Source organism: Triturus cristatus, chromosome 1_2 (assembly GCF_964204655.1).
Source record: "Triturus cristatus chromosome 1_2, aTriCri1.1, whole genome shotgun sequence".
Taxonomy (NCBI): domain Eukaryota; kingdom Metazoa; phylum Chordata; class Amphibia; order Caudata; family Salamandridae; genus Triturus; species Triturus cristatus.
Genome location: NC_140580.1, coordinates 119,724,939 through 119,746,614, shown reverse-complemented (window position 1 = coordinate 119,746,614; position 21,676 = coordinate 119,724,939). Strand labels below are relative to the sequence as shown.

Below are 21,676 nucleotides of genomic sequence, written 5' to 3'. Positions count from 1 at the left end.
TCTCTATTAGAGATGTCTCTACCTTTATCTCTCTCTCGATTAGAGATGTCTCTATCTCTATTAGAGATATCTCTATCTCTATTAGAGATCGCTATCCCTATCTCTATTAGAGATATATCTCTATTAGAGATGTCTCTCTCTATTAGAGATGTCTCTATTTCTATTAGAGATGTCACTATCTCTATTAGAGATGTCACTATCTCTATTAGAGATGTCACTATCTCTATTAGAGATATCTCGATCTCTATCTCTATCTCGATAAATATAGATAGCTCGATCTATATTTATCGAGATAGAGATAGATCTATCTCTATCTCTATCTCCATCTCGATAAATATAGATAGATCTATCTCTATTAGAGATATCTCTCTATCTCTATTCGAGATGTCTCTATCTCTATTTGAGATGTCTCTATCTCTATTAGAGATCTCTCTCTATCTCTATTAGAGATCTCTCTATCTCTATTAGAGATCTCTCTATCTCTATTAGAGATATCTCTATCTCTATTAGAGATATCTCTATCTCTCTTAGAGATATCTCTATCTCTCTTAGAGATATCTCTATCTCTATTAGAGATCTCTATCTCGATAAATATAGATAGATCTATCTCTATCTCTATCTCGATATATTGGAGATATCTCTATCTCTAGTAGAGATATATCTCTATTAGAGAGATGTCTCTATCTCTATTAGAGAGGTCTATATCTCTATTAGAGATATGTCTCTATTAGAGATGTCTCTATCTCTATTAGAGATGTCTCTATCTCTATTAGAGATGTCTCTATCTCTATTAGAGATGTCTCTATCTCTATTAGAGATGTCTCTATCTCTATTAGAGATGTCTCTCTATCTCTATGGTTTATCTCTATATCTCTATTAGAGATGTCTCTATCTCTATTACAGATGTCTCTATCTCTATTAGAGATGTCTCTATCTCTAATGGAGATATCGATGTCTCTATCTCTAATAGAGATATCGATGTCTCTATCTCTAATAGAGATCTCTAATAGAGATATCGATGTCTCTATCTCTAATAGAGATATCGATGTCTCTATCTCTAATAGAGATATCTATATCTCTATTAGAGATCTCCATCTCTATTAGAGATATCTCTATCTCTATTAGAGATATCTCTATCTCTATTAGAGATATCTCTATTAGAGATATCTATCCTTCTATTAGAGATGTCTCTTTCTCTATCAGAGATATCTCTATCAGATAGAGATATCTCTATCTCTATTAGATATCTCTATTAGAGATATCTCTATCTCTATTAGAGATATCTCTATCTCTATTAGAGATATCTCTATTAGAGATATCTCTATCTCTCTCTATTAGAGATATCTCTATCTCTATTAGAGATATCTCTATTAGAGATATCTATCCTTCTATTAGAGATGTCTCTTTCTCTATCAGAGATATCTCTATCAGATAGAGATATCTCTATCTCTATTAGATATCTCTATTAGAGATATCTCTATCTCTATTAGAGATATCTCTATCTCTATTAGAGATATCTCTATTAGAGATATCTCTATCTCTCTCTATTAGAGATATCTCTATCTCTCTATTAGAGATCTCTATCTCTCTCTATTAGAGATGTCTCTATCTCTATTAGAGATATCTTTCTCTATTAGAGATATCTCTAATAGAGATAGAGATATCTCTATCTCTATTAGAGATATCTCGATCTCTATCTCAATAAATATAGATAGATCTATCTATATTTATCGAGATCGAGATATCTCTATCTCTATCTCTATTAGAGATATCTCTATCTCTATTAGATATCTCTATTAGAGATATCTCTATCTCTATTAGAGATATCTCTATCTCTATTAGAGATATCTCTATCTCTATTAGAGATATCTCTATCTCTATCTCTATTAGAGATGTCTCTATGTCTATTAGAGATATCTTGTATCTCTATTAGAGATATCTCTTCTATCTCTATTACAGATATCTCTCTCTGTTAGAGATATCTCTCTCTCTGTTGGAGATATCTCTATCTCTTTTAGAGATATCTCAATCTCTGTTAGAGATGTCTCTATCTCTATTAGAGGTGTCTCTATCTCTATTAGAAATATCTCTATCTCTATCTCTATTAGAGATGTCTCTATCTCTATTAGAGATGTCTCTATCTCTATTAGAGATATCTCTATCTCTATTAGAGATATCTCTATCTCTAATAGAGATATCTCTATCTCTAATAGAGATATCTCTATCTCTATTAGAGATATCTCGATCTCTATCTCAATAAATATAGATAGATCTATCTATATTTATCGAGATCGAGATAGATCTATCTCTATCTCTATCTCCATCTCGATAAATATAGATAGATCTATCTCTATTAGAGATATCTCTATCTCTATTAGAGATATCTCTATCTCTATTAGAGATGTCTCTATGTCTATTAGAGATATCTTGTATCTCTATTAGAGATATCTCTTCTATCTCTATTAGAGATGTCTCTCTCTCTATTACAGATATCTCTCTCTGTTAGAGATATCTCTATCTCTTTTAGAGATATCTCTATCTCTTTTAGAGATCTCAATCTCTGTTAGAGATGTCTCTATCTCTATTAGAGGTGTCTCTATCTCTATTAGAGATATCTCTATCTCTATTAGAGATGTCTCTATGTCTATTAGAGATATCTTGTATCTCTATTAGAGATATCTCTTCTATCTCTATTACAGATATCTCTCTCTGTTAGAGATATCTCTCTCTCTGTTGGAGATATCTCTATCTCTTTTAGAGATATCTCAATCTCTGTTAGAGATGTCTCTATCTCTATTAGAGGTGTCTCTATCTCTATTAGAAATATCTCTATCTCTACCTCTATTAGAGATGTCTCTATCTCTAATAGAGATATCGATATCTCTAATAGAGATCTCTCTGTCTCTATCTCTAATAGAGATATCTATATCTCTATCTCTATTAGAGATCTCTCTCTATCTCTGTTCAAGATATCTCTATCTCTATTAGAGATATCTCAATCTCTGTTAGAGATGTCTCTATCTCTATTAGAGGTGTCTCTATCTCTATTAGAAATATCTCTATCTCTATCTCTATTAGAGATGTCTCTATCTCTATTAGAGATGTCTCTATCTCTATTAGAGATGTCTCTATCTCTATTAGAGATGTCTCTATCTCTATTAGAGATGTCTCTATCTCTGTTAGAGATGTCTCTATCTCTATTAGAGATGTCTCTATCTCTATTAGAGATCTCTATCTCTATTAGAGATGTCTCTATCTCTATTAGAGATGTCTCTATCTCTATTAGAGATGTCTCTATCTCTATTAGAGATGTCTCTATCTCTATTAGAGATGTCTCTATCTCTATTAGAGATGTCTCTATCTCTATTAGAGATGTCTCTATCTCTATTAGAGATGTCTCTATCTCTATTAGAGATGTCTCTATTAGAGATATCTCTATCAGAGATATCTCTATCTCTATCAGATAGATATCTCTATCAGAGATACCTCTATCTCTATCAGAGATATCTCTATCTCTATCAGAGATATCTCTATCTCTATCAGAGATATCTCTATCTCTATCAGATAGAGATATCTCTATCTCTATTAGAGATATCTCTATCTCTATTAGAGATATCTCTATCTCTATTAGAGATATCTCTATCTCTATTAGAGATATCTCTATCTCTATTAGAGATATCTCTATCTCTATTAGAGATATCTCTATCTCTATTAGAGATATCTCTATCTCTATTAGAGATCTCTATCTCTATCTCGATAAATATAGATATCTCTATCTCTAGTAGAGATATATCTCTATTAGAGATATGTCTCTATCTCTATTAGAGAGGTTTATATCTCTATTAGAGATATGTCTCTATTAGAGATGTCTATCTCTATTAGAGATGTCTCTATCTCTATTAGAGATGTCTCTATCTCTATTAGAGATGTCTCTATCTCTATTAGAGATGTCTCTATCTCTATTAGAGATGTCTCTATCTCTATTAGAGATGTCTCTATCTCTATTAGAGATGTCTCTATCTCTATTAGAGATGTCTCTATCTCTATTAGAGATATCTCTATCTCTATTAAAGATATCTCTATCTCTTTTAGAGATATCTCTATCTCTATTAGAGATATCTCTATCTCTATTAGAGATATCTCTATCTCTATTAGAGATATCTCTATCTCTATTAGAGATATCTCTATCTCTATTAGAGATATCTCTATCTCTATTAGAGATATCTCTATCTCTATTAGAGATATCTCTATCTCTATTAGAGATATCTCTATTAGAGATATCTCTATCTCTCTCTATTAGAGATATCTCTATCTCTCTCTATTAGAGATCTCTATCTCTTTCTATTAGAGACATCTCTATCTCTATTAGAGATCTCTTTCTCTATTAGAGATATCTCTATCAGAGATATCTCTATCAGATAGAGATATCTCTATCTCTATTAGATATCTCTATTAGAGATATCTCTATCTCTAATAGAGATATCTCGATCTCTATCTCAATAAATATAGATAGATCTATCTATATTTATCGAGATAGATCTATCTCTATCTCTATCTCGATAAATATAGATAGATCTATCTCTATTAGAGATATCTCTATCTCTATTAGAGATATCTCTATCTCTATTAGAGATATCTCTATCTCTATTAGAGATATCTTGTATCTCTATTAGAGACATCTCTAATAGAGATAGAAGAGATATCTCTATCTCTATTACAGATATCTCTCTCTGTTAGAGATATCTCTAAAAGAGATAGAGATATCTCTATCTCTTTTAGAGATCTCAATCTCTGTTAGAGATGTCTCTATCTCTATTAGAGATGTCTCTATCTCTATTAGAGGTGTCTCTATCTCTATTAGAGATGTCTCTATCTCTATTAGAGATGTCTCTATCTCTATTAGAGATATCTCTATCTCTTTTAGAGATATCTCTATCTCTTTTAGAGATATCTCTATCTCTATTAGAGATATCTCTATCTCTATTAGAGATATCTCTATCTCTATTAGAGATATCTCTATCTCTATTAGAGATATCTCTATTAGAGATATCTCTATCTCTATTAGAGATGTCTCTATCTCTATTAGAGATATCTCTATCTCTACCTCTATTAGAGATGTCTCTATCTCTAATAGAGATATCGATATCTCTAATAGAGATCTCTCTGTCTCTATCTCTAATAGAGATCTCTCTGTCTCTATCTCTAATAGAGATATCTATATCTCTATTAGAGATATCTCTATTAGAGATATCTCAATCTCTGTTAGAGATGTCTCTATCTCTATTAGAGGTGTCTCTATCTCTATTAGAAATATCTCTATCTCTATTAGAGATATCTCTATCAGAGATGTCTCTATCTCTATTAGAGATGTCTCTATCTCTATTAGAGATGTCTCTATCTCTATTAGAGATGTCTCTATCTCTATTAGAGATGTCTCTATCTCTATTAGAGATGTCTCTATCTCTATTAGAGATGTCTCTATCTCTATTAGAGATGTCTCTATCTCTCTCTATTAGAGATGTCTCTATCTCTATTAGAGGTTTCTCTATCTCTATTAGAGATCTCTCTATCTATCTCTATTAGAGATGTCTCGATCTATTAGAGATCTCTCTATCTCTATTAGAGATGTCTCTGTCTCTATCTCTATTAGAGATCTCTCTATCTTCATTAGAGATATCTCTATTAGAGATCTCTCTATCTCTATTAGAGATATTTCTATCTCTATCTCCATTAGAGATATCTCTATTAGAGATATCTCTATTTCTATCTCTATCTCTATTAGAGATGTCTCTATCTCTATTAGAGATGTCTCTATTAGAGATGTCTCTATCTCCATCTCTATTAGAGATATCTCTATCTCCATCTCTATTAGAGATATCTCTATCTCTATTAGAGAGATCTCTATCTCGATAAATATAGATAGATCTATATCTCTATCTCGATAAATATAGATAGATCTATCTCTATCTCGATAAATATAGATAGATCTATCTCTATCTCTATCTCGATAAATATAGATAGATCTATCTCTATCTCTATCTCGATAAATATAGATAGATCTATCTCTATCTTGATAAATATAGATAGATCTATCTCTATCTCGATAAATATAGATAGATCTATCTCTATCTCTATCTCGATGAATATATATAGATCTATCTCTATCTCTATCTCGATAAATATAGATAGATCTATCTATCTCTATTAGAGATAGATCTATCTCTATCTCTATCTCGATAAATATAGATAGATCTATCTCTATCTATCTCGATAAATATAGATAGATCTATCTCTATCTCTATCTTGATAAATATAGATAGATCTATCTCTATCTTGATAAATATAGATAGATCTATCTCTATCTCAATAAATATAGATAGATCTATCTCTATCTCGATAAATATAGATAGATCTATCTCTATCTCTATCTCGATGAATATATATAGATCTATCTCTATCTCTATCTCGATAAATATAGATAGATCTATATCTCTATAAATATAGATAGATCTATCTCTATCTCGATAAATATAGATATCTCTATCTCTATCTCGATAAATATAGATAGATCTATCTCTATCTCGATAAATATAGATAGATCTATATCTCTATAAATATAGATAGATCTATCTCTATCTCGATAAATATAGATATCTCTATCTCTATCTCGATAAATATAGATAGATCTATCTCTATCTCTATCTCGATAAATATAGATAGATCTATCTCTATCTCGATAAATATAGATAGATCTATCTCGATAAATATAGATAGATCTATCTCTATCTCGATAAATATAGATAGATCTATCTATCTCGATAAATATAGATATATTTATCTCTATCTCGATAAATATAGATAGATCTATCTCTATCTCTATCTCGATAAATATAGATAGATCTATCTCGATAAATATAGATAGATCTATCTCTATCTCGATAAATATAGATAGATCTATCTCTATCTCGATAAATATAGATATCTCTATCTCTATCTTGATAAATATAGATAGATCTATCTCTATCTCTATCTCGATAAATATAGATAGATCTAGCTCTATCTCTATCTCGATAAATATAGATAGATCTATCTCTATCTCGATAAATATAGATAGATCTATCTCTATCTCGATAAATATAGATAGATCTATCTCTATCTCTATCTCGATAAATATAGATATATTTATCTCTATCTCGATAAATATAGATAGATCTATCTCTATCTCGATAAATATAGATCTATCTCTATCTCGATAAATATAGATATATTTATCTCTATCTCTATCTCGATAAATATAGATAGATCTATCTCTATCTCGATAAATATAGATAGATCTATCTCTATCTCTATCTTAATAAATATAGATAGATCTATCTCTATCTCGATAAATATAGATAGATCTATCTCTATCTGTATCTCGATAAATATAGATAGATCTATCTCTATCTCTATCTCGATAAATATAGATATATTTATCTCTATCTCTATCTCGATAAATATAGATATATTGTATCTCAATTTAGAGCGTTTTTAGGTCTCGCTGGCTATCGCTTAAGCGAGACTTTAGTAAGGGGCTCCCAAAAGTGCTCCCAAAAGCGGATTGCATGGCGAGCATGCGCACAATCACGTGCATCATGCCGCCATGCAATCCGTTTGGCAATCTAACTTCAAAGGGTCCGATCCCCCGCTTGGAATGCGCTCCCCCGCCAAGCGCGAGCGCCACGCTCCGCCGGGCTTGTCTTGTTTTTTTTGTTGCATATTTATATAGCGCCAACTCGACCCGAAGGTATTAGAGCGCTTTACATAGCACCGTATTTACATTACACATTCAGGAGGCGGCAACGCAGCCGACGGACCACATCCTCTCCCATTCTCTCCCTCCTGCCACGTATTCCATTACATGCATTGCCCTCTTCTTACTCTCGTTCCACTTTCTGTTTGTTTGTACCATTCGCTCTCCCCTGCCTCGTTCTCTGGCCTCTCTATCTCTCGCAGCTTTTTTTTCATATTTCCCTCCATTTCTTTCTCTCTCAATCTTTCTGTCTCCATCTCTGTTTCTCCCAACCACTGTCTATTAATTCAACTTCTTTTTTTCTTTTACTCATTCTTTCAATTTCCTCCCCAGCTGTCTGTCTGCACATATTTCTTCTTCTGTGTATATTGTTCTTTCTTCTATGTGCTGTCTCTGTCTCGCTGTCCACCTCTCTCTCTCTGTCTTATTTAGCCCCCTCTTCTCCATTGTGTGTTTCCGCTTTATCCCGCACCCCCTGCTCTACCGGCCCCCCTCCCTCCATCTGTACAAGGGGGTATGGGATCAGATAAGCCCCTACAGACACTAAGGACGCGATAGGTCACCAGGGTCAAAGGGGAGCCAGCCTTTCCAGGGAAGAGAACAAGCGACTAAAATACAGATTCCAGGTTGCCTTCGAGATAGATAGCGCCTTGTTGCATGTTGCATCCTCACCAGGATATTTTCGATATCAGAAAGTATCGGAGCATCAGCAAGGCCCTGCAAGCCTCTTCGCCACTCAATATCACTTTCATATTTAGCCCCAAAGACAGCATATAACTTAGTAACGAACAATGTTTAACTCTGCAAAACAACGTTGGTATAGGTGTAAACACAACAGCACAACATCTTGCAAACTCTTGAAAAGTTAACTTTTTAGTACTTTTATATAGCGCGAACTTGACCCGGTATCTGGTATCAGAGCGCTTTACATAGCACCAGTTGCGTTACATGAGGACACATTCATTCTTGTTTGGCACAGAGAGATTAAGTGATTTGCACAAACTCACAGGATGTTCAGCGTCATTGCCGAGACTCGAACTCGGTTCCCCGATTCGAGGTCGACCGCCCTAGCCGTTAGGCCAACTCCTCTCCCGTTTTAGAAAGATAAAGCAAGAGTGATACGCTACAATAAAAAACTACTTTGGAAAATGAGGACATATGGTTGGACTATTTCACCTAGAAGCAATATCTGCTTACAGACGAGCTGGTCCGGGTTTTAGACTCACCAGGATGTCTTCTGTTAGGGATAAGGGGGGTAAATCCGTCAGCATCTTTTAGCCCTAAAACACTCCTAGATGTGGCTTGAGTTAGTTGTGAAATACGAAATCAACTTAAAACTCAGAGAAAGCTTAAAGAGTTTGCCTTCATCTTACCACACCTGTCACCCTGGGACCAAATTGTTGCTCTTTTAAAAATACAGACTATTTCTTATTTGATGGCTGTCTGAGAAAAAAGCAAAAACTGTATTTTGTTTCTCATAGAATGGCAAAACACACTGTGCAATGAAGTGAGTATTTTTTTTTCTAGAAATGGCATCAACGAAAGTACAATTGCAGGCTAAAAGAGAAAATAACTGTTCACTCTTATGATTGTTTTTTTATATCTGGCCTAAAGATAGCTTTAGCTGTCTTGCTGGTCTTTGCTTTTCCCAAAAAATAATGATGCTCCCTCCACACAGTACAAGATATTGTGTCGTCCAGACATTGGATACCTTCAATTTGAGAGACTGCATTTAGCTTTTCACAACACAGCCGCTGAAAAAGAAATCCCCCTTTGTTAAACAACTGCAGGGACTTGTATTCCCCAGTGGCTACTAGTATCTATGTATAGTAGGGTGTCATCACTCTAATAAAATATTTGTTTCTTAAATTGAAGCCTATGATATCGACTCACTATCTTAAACCAGCTTTGGCATATTTATATTGGATGGAAAACAAGTATAAATTAAGATTTAAAAAAACAAAAAACACGTATTGAGCCATGACATGCAGTCTTTTAATTTTGAGACATCATCAAACTTATCGCTGATCCTTTCTGCCGAACTTGAGTAAGTCTCTTCGCGCCCAACTTGCTCTTCTTTCTGTGGTTTTTATTTAAAAGAATTTTTTTTTTGCATAGGCGAGGAGATGTGAGCCGCTTGTCGAGCCTGGGGTTCTGCATTCTTTGTAGTTTTGCCGTGAACGGCATATGGGCATTCTCTTTGTGGCGAGGCGCATGCCTTTTGGTTTCAGCTTTACATAGTACCAGAGTGTTTGCGATTTTGTCTGTGTCGCTCTTCGGTAGTGTATACGTTTGTTTCCATCTGCGTTCATTTTTGAGTGGCACATCCATCCGCTTCAAATTACGGACTGCAGCAGAACCGCGCACGCTAAAATATATGGCTCTGATAAACCACACTGTATTCAGCTATGCTTGGGTTGGGTTGCATATCACACACACCACATTTCTTTGTCTCTGCAGACAGCATACGTTATATCCCGGGCGTCCTGCAGCATCATTTGGTGGAGGCAGAATGTTTAAAATGTGTGCAGTAAACGTGACATTTTGTAACACGCATTTGCAATGCAATAGGTCTCGCAATTGCGAGATTTAGAGCTATTGGCATTGTAAATGACAAGGCCTTTTATTTATGTTTAAAAACCAAAACATAAATAAAAGTAATTGTCAATTACAATGCCAATAGCTCAAACTCGCGTGAATGCGAGACCTATTGCATTGCAAATGCTTGTTAATTAAAGGTGCGCATTGACTTGTTCATGTGTAGAGTAAAAGTGCACAATTTAGTATTGTGAGCAATAAGCAATATCCATCTCAAAAATGTAGGTGCTTTCTACTGTGTTGCAGTTCTGCATGCTAAAAGAACAACGCTACAAAGTTGGCGGTATAACCCCGATCCCCAGTTACTGTTTGTAAATTTAAAGTATTTCAGAACCATTTAATGAAGGCATCCATCTAGTCAAAGCTGCCTGCAACAGCTCACAGGCCACTGAACTGAGTGAGTGTCATCAACCTGACAATTGTACAAGGAAACCACAGCAAGGAGAGTACTGCTCAAAATCACTACAGGTTATTCAAAACACGAATTATGTTTTCGGATGGTAGATCAAAGATTTTTTTTTTTTTTAAGTGAGCGGGTAACCAAATGCGATTAGTCATTGGTTTAACTTCTTAAAATTGGCAAGTGAAGAAAGCTGGTAACTTACTGAGTGTGTTTAAGAAAGGAATAACTTTGGTGAATTACAACACCTAACGTAACGCATCCAAGTATCCTGCTTTGAAACTCCTAATGCTTGAGTTGGGTCAGAGGCTAATGTGGTGCTCAGAACAAAGCTGCCTCCATGCCAGCAAAATAATTTCCCAGCAAAAGGTCTGAGAACACTGAAGGTTCATATCTAATGTTCCAAAAGGTCAAGCTAAAAAGATAAAATAATGTATTAACTTCCACCAATGTATTACAGCATATGCCTTCCAGAACCCAAAGTCCAACTGACCTCAATGGGATTTTTTGGTGGTGGCTGTAATTTTGTAGTTCTCTGGAGATTGACAGAACTATTTATCTCTCAAGCATACAGCAATGGAAGACCTTTTGCTGTAACTGATGTCAGCCGAGGTGGTGTGATGTTTGCTTGAATGAACCATGCCAGTTTTCCCAGCCTTTTAATTTTCCGCCTATTATGCTACAGTGTTTCATTTTCTCAACCCCTTGCTTTAAAGAGTTTGAGAGACTGTTTTTAGGTACTTTTTTTTTCTTGTGACCATTACTATAGGGTACTTTTTTAGGTCTCACCTAGGCAGCGTTTGCGCTATCTATTCGAGGACATGCTGTATTCAGGATATGTGCATAAAGCTCCGCCTACTTTCCGCCCATCTTTTTAATTGGCTCCTGTCCCTGTCCTTTGTAAATGGTGGCTTTTCATTGGTTATTAGGCTTTGTGGTCCCTCCTTAGTGCCTCCCTGTCTCTCTTTGTAACCTCCCATGAGGACATCCCCTATTACATGTGTTGTTACGCCCTAGGTTTTAATTACAACCTCAAGGCACTATTTTCTTAGGGGCCTTCTGACAGGACACTGACTTGGTCCTTAACAAGGTTGGCAGTGGTTACTTTACTCGCTAGCACATCTTAGATTTATATTAGACCACCTATAAATTTCCCTTCCTCAGCGCCACATTGAGTACAACCTAATCCCGAATTATTATAATTCTTCTGACACATTTCAAAGCTACTAATTGTATATATTGAATGTACTGTGGTGCTGTCTTGCATGCAATGTATTATGGGTAGGGTTAATTTACCTTATCTTCAAAGTTTATCATGCTCACTAGGGACATCTAGGCGCATCTTGCGGTACTGCAGCTACTCATCTATGTTAGACCTCCTATAAATTTCCCTTCATCACCTTAAGATAGAGTGCAATCTGATCCAGAATTACTATATTATTTTGTCACATTTCAAAGCTATTAATTGTATATATTGACATAGCTATTTAAATGTACTTGTGGTACTGTCTTGCTTGCAATGCATTAGGGGAGTACCATCTGTAACCAAAATTTTGATGCTCACTAGGAACCTCTAGGCGCCGCTTGCGGTACTGCACCTACACATCTATGTTAGACCTTCTATAATTTCCCTTCATCAGCTCCGCATAGAGTACAACCTAATCCGGAATTAATATAATTGTTTTGCCACATTTCAAAGCTATTAATTGTATATATTGACATAGCAATTTGAATGTACTCGTGGTACTGACTTGCATGCAATCCATTATGGGAGTACCATACCACTATGAGCAAAAGTTTGTGATGCTCACTAGGGACCTCTAGGAGCAGCTTGCCGTACTGGCAGTGCTGGTGCCTTGCTTACTAGGGAGTAGCAGCTTGCAGTACTGGCAGTCCTCACTAGGGACTTCTAGGAGCAGCTTGTCGTACTGGCAGTGCTGGTGCCTTGCTTACTAGGAGCAGCTTGCCGTACTGCACCTACCACATCTCACATTTATATTAGACCTTCTATAAATTTGCCTTCATCAGCTCCACATAGAGTACAACCTAACCTATTCCGGAATTAATATAATTCTTTTGTCACATTTCAAAGCTACTAATTGTATATATTGACATAGCTATTTTAATGTACTCGTGGTACTGTCTTGCATTCATTGCATTATGGGTAGGGTGGATTTACCATATCTTCAATGTTTATGATGCTCTCTAGGGACCTCTAGGATCAGCTTGCGGTGCTGCACTGAGACATACAATGCTGGTTTCTGGCTCACTGCAATCATTTGCAATGCACTAGGTCTCACATTACTGAAAGTATGAGCTATTGGCGTTGCATTATTTGAAACACCAATACCTCAAACTATCGGTAATGCGAGACCTATTGCAGTGCAAAAGCTTGTTTCTGCTCTTCTTGGCACTGCCTAGAACCGCCCTCTTGGGTTAGCGCTCTAGTGGCTAGGTTTGATGGAATCCTTGCTCTTCCATTTAAGGAAGGCCATTCCGTGGATGTGCTGACGACGCGCCAAAGGCATGCCTGTCTGCACCTGTCCGTGGCCAGCAACAGCCATGCTGCTCATCTTGCCATTGATTAGAGCAGCAGATATCCCAGAGAGGCTCTCCTTGCCTTGAATACGAACCCCTGCTTCTCTCCGAAGATGTTTTCTCCCCCAGGAATGGGAAAGCATGCTCACTCCTGTGAGGTATGTGGCTTAGTCTTAAATAACAGTTACTTCTGAACGAAGTTACTCGTGATCCGGGGTGTTTTCACTCCCACCTAACACAGTATCTGCTCTGTTGCAAATCGCAGTGGGTTATAAGGCCTGCCTTATTAACTGCAGGACCCTAGCCAAATATTAATCTGCTATTTTCCCCCTACTGGCTAACAACTCCTGGGACTTTTATTTTCCTTATGGAAACATGGCTGGAATGGCCGCTTTAACCCAGAACTACCCTTTGCAATTCCACTAGGCTATCGCATCTTGGCAAAAAAACGTGGCGGGAACAAGGTAGGAGGTGGGGTTGCTTTTATTTTCAAATACACTTTTGAAGCATTTACTACACCTATAAGCCAGTACAGAAACATTTAGGGTCTTGTTTTGCACATTACTCACTCCATCCTTCTCTGGCCTGTTGGTGTATAGACCTCCGGACTGCCTTAGCAGCTGCTTTCCTGCTGTATTCGACATCATTGAACAATACTCTCTACAATATGTCAATCTGACCATTTTTGACGAATTTAATGTCAATACTGGTGATCTCATCTCCACCATAGCCCCCAAGCTCATTCAAACATTGGCTGGTGTTAACCTTATCCAGCATGTCCAGGCACCTACCCGTACGGCTGATCATATGCTTGATCTGATCTTTACCATTAGCATGCAGTTCAGTGATCCGGAGCATCTGATCACTTCAGTATTCCACTTGTGTTTTAGGGCCCCTACCCACAGACTAGGATCGCCCCTTCCCCGGAAATGAAAAGGAGGTTGCAGAATCTGTGGGAAGAATCCCTGGCTCAGTACCTCAGTTACTCTCCTCTGATACTACAAGGAATAGTTGAATCTGACATTTTGCTGTTTGACAGTTGGATCTCTAATTTATTAGCCCACCTGTTCCTCTAAAAAGTATGTGGCAAAAAGATGGAGGCCTTCTGCACCTTAGTTTTCCTCAACCCAATGAACGGAGAAAAGCATGTGCAAATAATTATAGCACAATTAGCGGAAATTGTATGACTCCAATGCTAAGACTGTCTCTAAAACGGCACTTAGGAGCTTCTGCAAAACAAAACCTGCAATGCTATGAAAGAGTACTTGGCACATCATATCAAGATGGCAGCTAATTATTCCAACAAAGTGTTTAAAATAGTGAATTCCTTTGTCTCCCCTGGAGGGGCCAAAACTGCTATCCTCCCCTCAGCCGAACCCTGCAATGAGAAGATTCAAAATGCATACTCCACCTTTCCAGAGTCACCAAAGGAGGCTTTAGCTTTTGGTTCAGCTGCTGCGGGGAAGGCTGAAACTAGCCCCTGCGCTCCCTCCTGTCTCAAGGCATTTGTGTCTGATTTGCCCCTATTTCAGAAGAATGCTCTTTTTTTTTTTTGGTGAATTTTTTTATTGATATTTGCAGTAAATCACAGCCGTTTACAATCAAATGTATCTTATGTCTTATCAGATCTAACGTTATCCACACCATTGCCACTCAGAACATCACATATGTACAGATTCATTCCTCCGCAATTCCCCACCCCATGAACAGTAAAGTACGTAAACAGAAGAATGCTCTTTGAAGGAGATACTAAAATGAAAGCCTGGCTCCCCGGATGATGTTTGCCCGCTGCATGTTTTCAGACTTAGGGCTGCAGACACAGATGTGTTTGGCAATTACAGGCCTCTATCTCTCCTCCCAGCTCCTGTAAATCTTTTTTAAGGTAAATTAGCTAATCAACAAATGAGCACTTTTGTGGACGCCAATTCCATCCTTCACGAATCTGTCAGACTTCCATGCAGGATATTGCATGGAGACTGCTCTCCTGGAGGTGGAGGAGTTTGTCAGGGAAAATCTGGACAAGAAAACACCTGTTATTGTGCCGTTTCTTGATTTGTCTGTGGCCTTCATCACAGTATCACACTCCATCCTTTTGAACAGACTTAGCGACCTTGACATTCAGGGCAAGACTCTTTTATTGGTCTAGCTTTTATGGAGGGCAGATCCCAAAGGGTGTATTAACACCCGCTTTTTTCATCACCTAAGCCACTGGTATGTAGTGTCCCGCATTTTAATCAGATTGGACCCCGACCGGCTTCCCTATGGTGGCCTGCTGAACCCAACGTTCCTCCAAATGCAACCTCTTCAACTGGAAATATTGGCATCATTTTCGATTCCACGCTCTCCTTTGCCTCTCAAATTAATCAAACCTCGTTGGTCTGCTTCATGAAGATTAAAATCTTAAAGATGTTTCTTCATCTGGTTCCTGAGGAAACTAGAAAAACTGTAGTTCATTCTTTAGTTGCCTCTCGCCTGGACTATTTTAACAATCTCTACCTTAGTCTCCCTGCGTATCTGATTTGTTAATCCAGAATGCAGCGGCCAGACTTGCTAGGAGAGTCCTTCACCGCTATCACATCTCTCCACATCTGAGACATCTGCACTGGCTCTTGGTGGAACAGAGCATTAAATTTAAAACTCTGACGCTGGATTTCAGAACTCTCCATTGATGCCCAATGCTACTTGTTGAACAGACTGGCCTCATATACTCCAGAGATGGTACTCTGATCCAACAATAGCTGCTTCCTACGGATCCCAAATTTCTTGAAGACACTCCATGGAGGTAGCTCCATTACTGTACTTGCGGCCAAATTATGGAACATCCATCCACCTAATCTGCTCTGGGCTGAGTCTCCAGTAACCTTTAAAAGGCAACTTAAAACCTGCCTATTTGACACTGTTTAGCTTTTATAATGCCACGGCTATCCTTGCATTGTCTGCTTGAGCGCTCGGATGCTTCTGTTTGAAGCAGCTGTGTGCTTTATCAAGTTATTGATTGAAATATATGGTTGAAAATTGACTAATGTAGCATTTCATTTAAAAATATTTTTCTTAGACTTTCTTTCTAAAAAAATGTATGCATTGTCATGCATTGTCCTGTTTCTCTCCTTCCATTCATGAGTAAAATGACGCAAGGATACATCAACACTAAGCTTATAGGATATCTTGAATCTCATGGCATCCTTGATCCGTCCCAGTCTGGATTCAGATTTAATCATTCTACTGAAACTACCCTTATAGGTGTTACAGACCACATTAAACTGACACTGGATAACAAGGCAGTGCTGCTAGTTTTGCTGGAATTAACAGCCACCTTTGATAATGTCTCTCACTAGAAGCTCATTCACAGACTAAGAGAGACTGGTATGCAGGGTCAGGCATTAAAGTGGCTTGCAAGCTTTCTGGACCAGCGCACTCAAACAATCAACCTGGGTCCCTTTCGTTCACGCACCTTGAAGCTTACCAAGGGGTACCCCAGGGTTCTTGCCTCAGCCCCAACCTGTTTAATGTGTATGTGGCCCATCTTGCTAAAATCATTGGAGAACATGGATTCACTCCCTATTCGTATGCAGACCGTATCAACGTACTCCTATCTTTTGCTAATGACAAAGACTCAAATAAACATCTATTTGCCGAGGGCATGCAAGCAATATCTGGTTGGATGACAGAAAATTTCCTCCAGCTGAATGCTGCCAAAACTGAGATCTTGCTATTTGGCACTGCTCAAACTATTTGGTCCCCTGACTGGTGGCCTACTACGCTGGGTCCTGCCCCTGTCCCGCAGCTTATGGCTAAGAACCAGGGGGTCTGTCTGGACCACTCTCTATCTATGAGAGACCAAGTTATGGCCACCTCAGGCTCCTGCTATCGCACTGTGAGCCTTCTCCGTAGGGTGTTCCAAATGTCTTTCCTTATTAGTCCGCAGGACCCTGATCCAGGCCCTGGTCATTAGCCGGCTAGATTATTGTAAAGCTCTCCTTACATCAGCCAATGAATCCCTTCTAAGTAGAATGCAGGTGATTCAGAACATTGCCGTGCATCTGGCTCTTAAAATGCCTCCTAGAACCTCTTCCCAACCATTGCTGAGGCAGCTTCACTGGCTTCTTATCCGCCAGAGAATTAAGTTTAAAATTTGCTGCCTAGCCCACAAGGCACTTCATGGTGGAAGTCCGAGCTACCTGGCGGAAAAACTTAAGTTCTACCTCCTGGGCAGATCGCATCGTTCACAGGGTAAAGGGCTCCTTGCCGTCCCCCGCTATAGAAAACTCCGAACAGCAGGCAAAACCTTTGCCTATCTAGCACCAACATATTGGAATTCATTGCCCGTGGAGCTACGCAAGTGCTCCAATCTCCTCCTCTTTAAGAAACTTGTTAAGACCTGTCGTACACCTTTTTTGCAGCGCAGAGATACTCCTTCAGGGGCGATTCCAGCGCTTTATAAATCCCATACAAATACAAAATGTATGACCTAACATGTAGATGACATATTACATAACCTGCTTCTGCGTTTTTTTTTTTGCAAAAACAATTTTTATTGCATAATTCAATTACAATTGCCATCTGCAACGACCAGCATATCCTTGGTCTTCTCCCAGTAATAAACACCATTGCATAGTACAGTGTAGACCACTTCCAACTACCAATGCACTGCCCCCCAACACTCCCCAATGCAAATACTCCCTCCCCCCACCCACATGTCAGTGTGCCATAACCGCAGGTACCGGGATAAGTCTGTCTCGTAATTAGCCGTGTGAGCGGCCGCGGGCTACTCCCCACCCCCATGGTCAGGCGCCAAGCCGAAAGGAGAGGGGAAGCCCTCCCGCCCTCATGCGTGATCCGTCAGCTGCCTCTCCACCGCTACGCTGCTGCATGCTGCTCCAGTACTCCAGTGCCCTCCTCCGCTTCTGTGCCCCACCCCCGGAGGTCACCCACTAGTGCTTCCCATGCATGTGCCATGGCTAACGCCTTTTCATCGTTTCCCCGCAGCGCTAGCTGCAACCTGAGCGTACTCTCGCTACCCGCCCATTTTGTGAAGGTAGCTCTCCACCTCGCAAAGCTGGGACCAGTTCTCGATTTCCAGTGTAGGGTAATCTCTCTTTTAGCCACCACCAGCCCTAAGTCGCAAAACTTGCTCGTGACTTTCGTGCGCGGATAACCTGCTTCTGCGTTAGTACCTTTTTTAAATCCGCTGTAAGAACTGGAAAATCCTTCGGGTGGTAATTATGCCTACTGTATGTTTTTGACTAACCATTGGCCTTGTTAATGTTTCGTTTTTTCAGAACAGTTTATATATTGGTTTACAAATGCTTATTAAAATTGTTATTTAGGCATATAGATACTTAACATATGACGTTTTAGACCATTTTTATTCCACTTCTAAAAGAGGTCCCCCTACACTAGGCATGTTAGCTTAGCCTTCACTCTTTTACTTCAGTTGTCAGACCACGAAATAGGTATGCATGTCTGATCTTTCTTAAAAATCGCTGTGAGCGCCTGTAGCACTATGCTCTCTTAATTCTGCTGCTCATTCTATGCACGTTTTGTGAGTTTTTTTTATTGGAATGTTGCTCTAGGTATCTTTCGGCAGAATTGTTTATAGGGAGTGGTTTTCTCTGTTTTATCTAACAACTGCTAATATTGTTCTACTGCCATGATGTTATTGAATGATGTGTATCTCAGTTTTACTTATTTATCGTATGTTATTTTTTAATTGTGACATTTGCTGTGTAACTTTTATGTATGTATGTCACATCTGAATAAAGTCTTTGAAGTTTGTAATATAGCATTTTATTTCAAAATATTTTTTCTAAGAGTTCGTTTTTAATAAACATTTATATGCATTTATATGTATTTGGTACAGTAACTCCAGAATAAAAACAACAAGTGCACAGGAGGTGTTTGTGGTATCCCATCGCTACTGTAGGTGATAGTTGAGCCAATTCTGTTTTTTTTACAGAGAGAAAGGACCCTGGGATAAACTGAAGGCTGTTTTCCTTACCTTCTTCCAGGGAGGTGCGAGGGTTTATTATGACTATTATGAATATTACCTTGAAAAAGTACTAGAAGCACAGCTAAGTGATTGCCAAGTAGAAAATCAAGTCCATCCTCAACAAGGTGGAAATTAATGCAAAGGGCAAAATGTTTTGAGGAGCTAACCAAAAAGATTATGCGCAGAGGCTTAGTCCACTTGAAATTTAGATCTGGAATCGATGTCAAGACAGAAATGTCATCTGAAAGTATGTATGGACCTCCAGTGGCTTCCATTCATAGGTCTGTAATTGACAGTGTGTCTTAATAATGCTATAGTAGCAGCTCTACACTTTGTTGAATGTGTTCTTGGCCTACCAGACAAGGACTTTTTGGCATTACTGTAACATAATAAGACACAGAAAACAATCCATTTAGAAATGGACTGCTTTGCATTGGCTAATCCATTTCTTGTACAGCTAAAATTAACAAATTGATGGTCAGTTTATCTGATGTCTTTAGTTTTGTCTAGACAGAGTTTTAGAACCCTTTTATTTCCAGGGGAATGTAAATCCCTTTCATCTGACAGAATGATTTTGGAAGAAAGTTGAAAAGGAACTAGTTTGTTACATGAAAATCAAACACTGCTTTTGGAAAGAAACCAGGGCGAGTCCTGCTACTTTGTCTTTATGGAAGGTGTTCTATTGTTCCTTACTGGAACATGCTATCCCTATGGGCTTAGGTTATGGCCACTAGAAAGGCTGTCTTCCGTCTGTAATCCAAAACTTGTATTGATCATTGCTGTTTGTTTTTAGGGCACTGAACATGTTCTCATGCAAATCTCGACTCATCTATTCTTTTCAACTCACTGTTATACAGTGACGATACAGTGACCATTTGCTGAAAACCTTCCTTTCGTTCGAGAGTTTACCCGTGAGGTGACAGACACCCAGATGCCCCATGTTGCTCCAGTTATTCTTCCTGAGATGTACAAGATCTTTACAATGGCTGAGGTACGTGTAAATTACTTCATTTCATTTATCTGTTATCAAGAACTTTCACCAAAGCAGCAATCAAATTGTAAGCTAATGGTGCAATAGTTGGGTAGAATATTTGTAACTGGCTAAAGAGATGCTGAGGGAAAAAAATGCGGCGAAAGCTAACATGTTCTGTGAGACGTCACAGCAAAAGGGCACATAAGGAGAGTGTAGGAAGCTGGCTCTGTTTATGCTATAACAAAGTAAGGTATAGTGTGCACAGAGTCCAGGGGGTTCCCCAGAGGTATAGCGGCGGCTAAATTAGGTAAGTACTAACAGCTCTATTTGTGGTAGTGTGGTCGAGCAGTTAGGCGTATCAGGAGGGTGTGTTAAGGGTTTATTGTATTCACTTAGGTAAATATAAAAAAAGGTATACTTATAATATATTTCTAGAACCAGGACTTAGAACAGGCAAGTAGAACATGCATTCAGATGCAAAACTTTACAAGAAAATGCGCTGGTGGTTGAAATTGGAATCTTCATAGGTTTGTATTTGCTTTTAAAACAGTCAAACATACATTGGAAATTTGGCGTACTTTTGGATTTCCATTTAGTTACATCAACTACTCAGGGTGATATGCCTAAATATCACGCCATGGGTCCTACAATACAAAGGTAAGTAAGACAATTTTGGGGTCGAAGCAAAGTTACTTTGGTTTCAATACAAAAGGCAGTTCAACACGGAACATTTGTGGGAAAAAAATCTTAACGTGGGTTCCTATGGAAGAAAATGTTATCGGTTTGCAGGTAAGTAAACGTCCTGCACGAATAGCTTTTTGGGGTTATAACCAAGGTTCCCCAAGGTTCAAGAAGGCACTCAAATCGCACCACCAGCGGCACTAGGGCTGCCGCGTGCAGGGTGCATGGGCCCAATGTTAGCCAATTGGGCTAGGGGGCACCCCAGTTGTGGGGGAGCTGCTCTCAAGCAGACCACTCTGTCTTGGGAGTCAAGCTCCTAGGGTTGTCAGAGCAAAGGGGGTCACAGGTTGGCACCGTGTCCACACCACCAGCAGCGCATGGGCTTCTGGGTGCAGCGGGCTTAAGTGTCGGGAGCCCAATGCAATCCCATGGAGGTTGCCTGTTTTGGATTTAGCCTGTAGGCTCGGTCCAGGAAGTCTTCCGGGAGGAACCAACAGTGAGGCAGGTAAGTTGGGGGGGCTTCAGGGTGCATTGGCGCCTTTTGAGGTCGGTTTTCACCTTACTGGGCCATTCGCGGTTTATGGGGAGGGAGGGGGGTCTCCGTGCAGAGCCTGCAAGCAATGTCAGGGGGTCCTGGAGGGGTCGACACATGGTGGATCCGGACTCTGGAGCGCTGGGGGATCTCACTGGGACCCGTGGGCCACT

General features: G+C 38.7%; 1 protein-coding gene across 1 annotated transcript in view; it reads left to right on the top strand.

The window, feature by feature from the left end:
- The window catches only part of LOC146866931 (importin-9-like), a 264,240-nt gene that overhangs the window by 130,094 nt on the left and 112,470 nt on the right, over positions 1–21,676 (top strand). Inside the window, exon 5 of the mRNA XM_085614687.1 lies at positions 20,220–20,308. Coding sequence (XP_085470813.1) covers positions 20,220–20,308 — 89 coding nt within the window. The remainder of the gene's footprint in view (positions 1–20,219; positions 20,309–21,676) is intronic.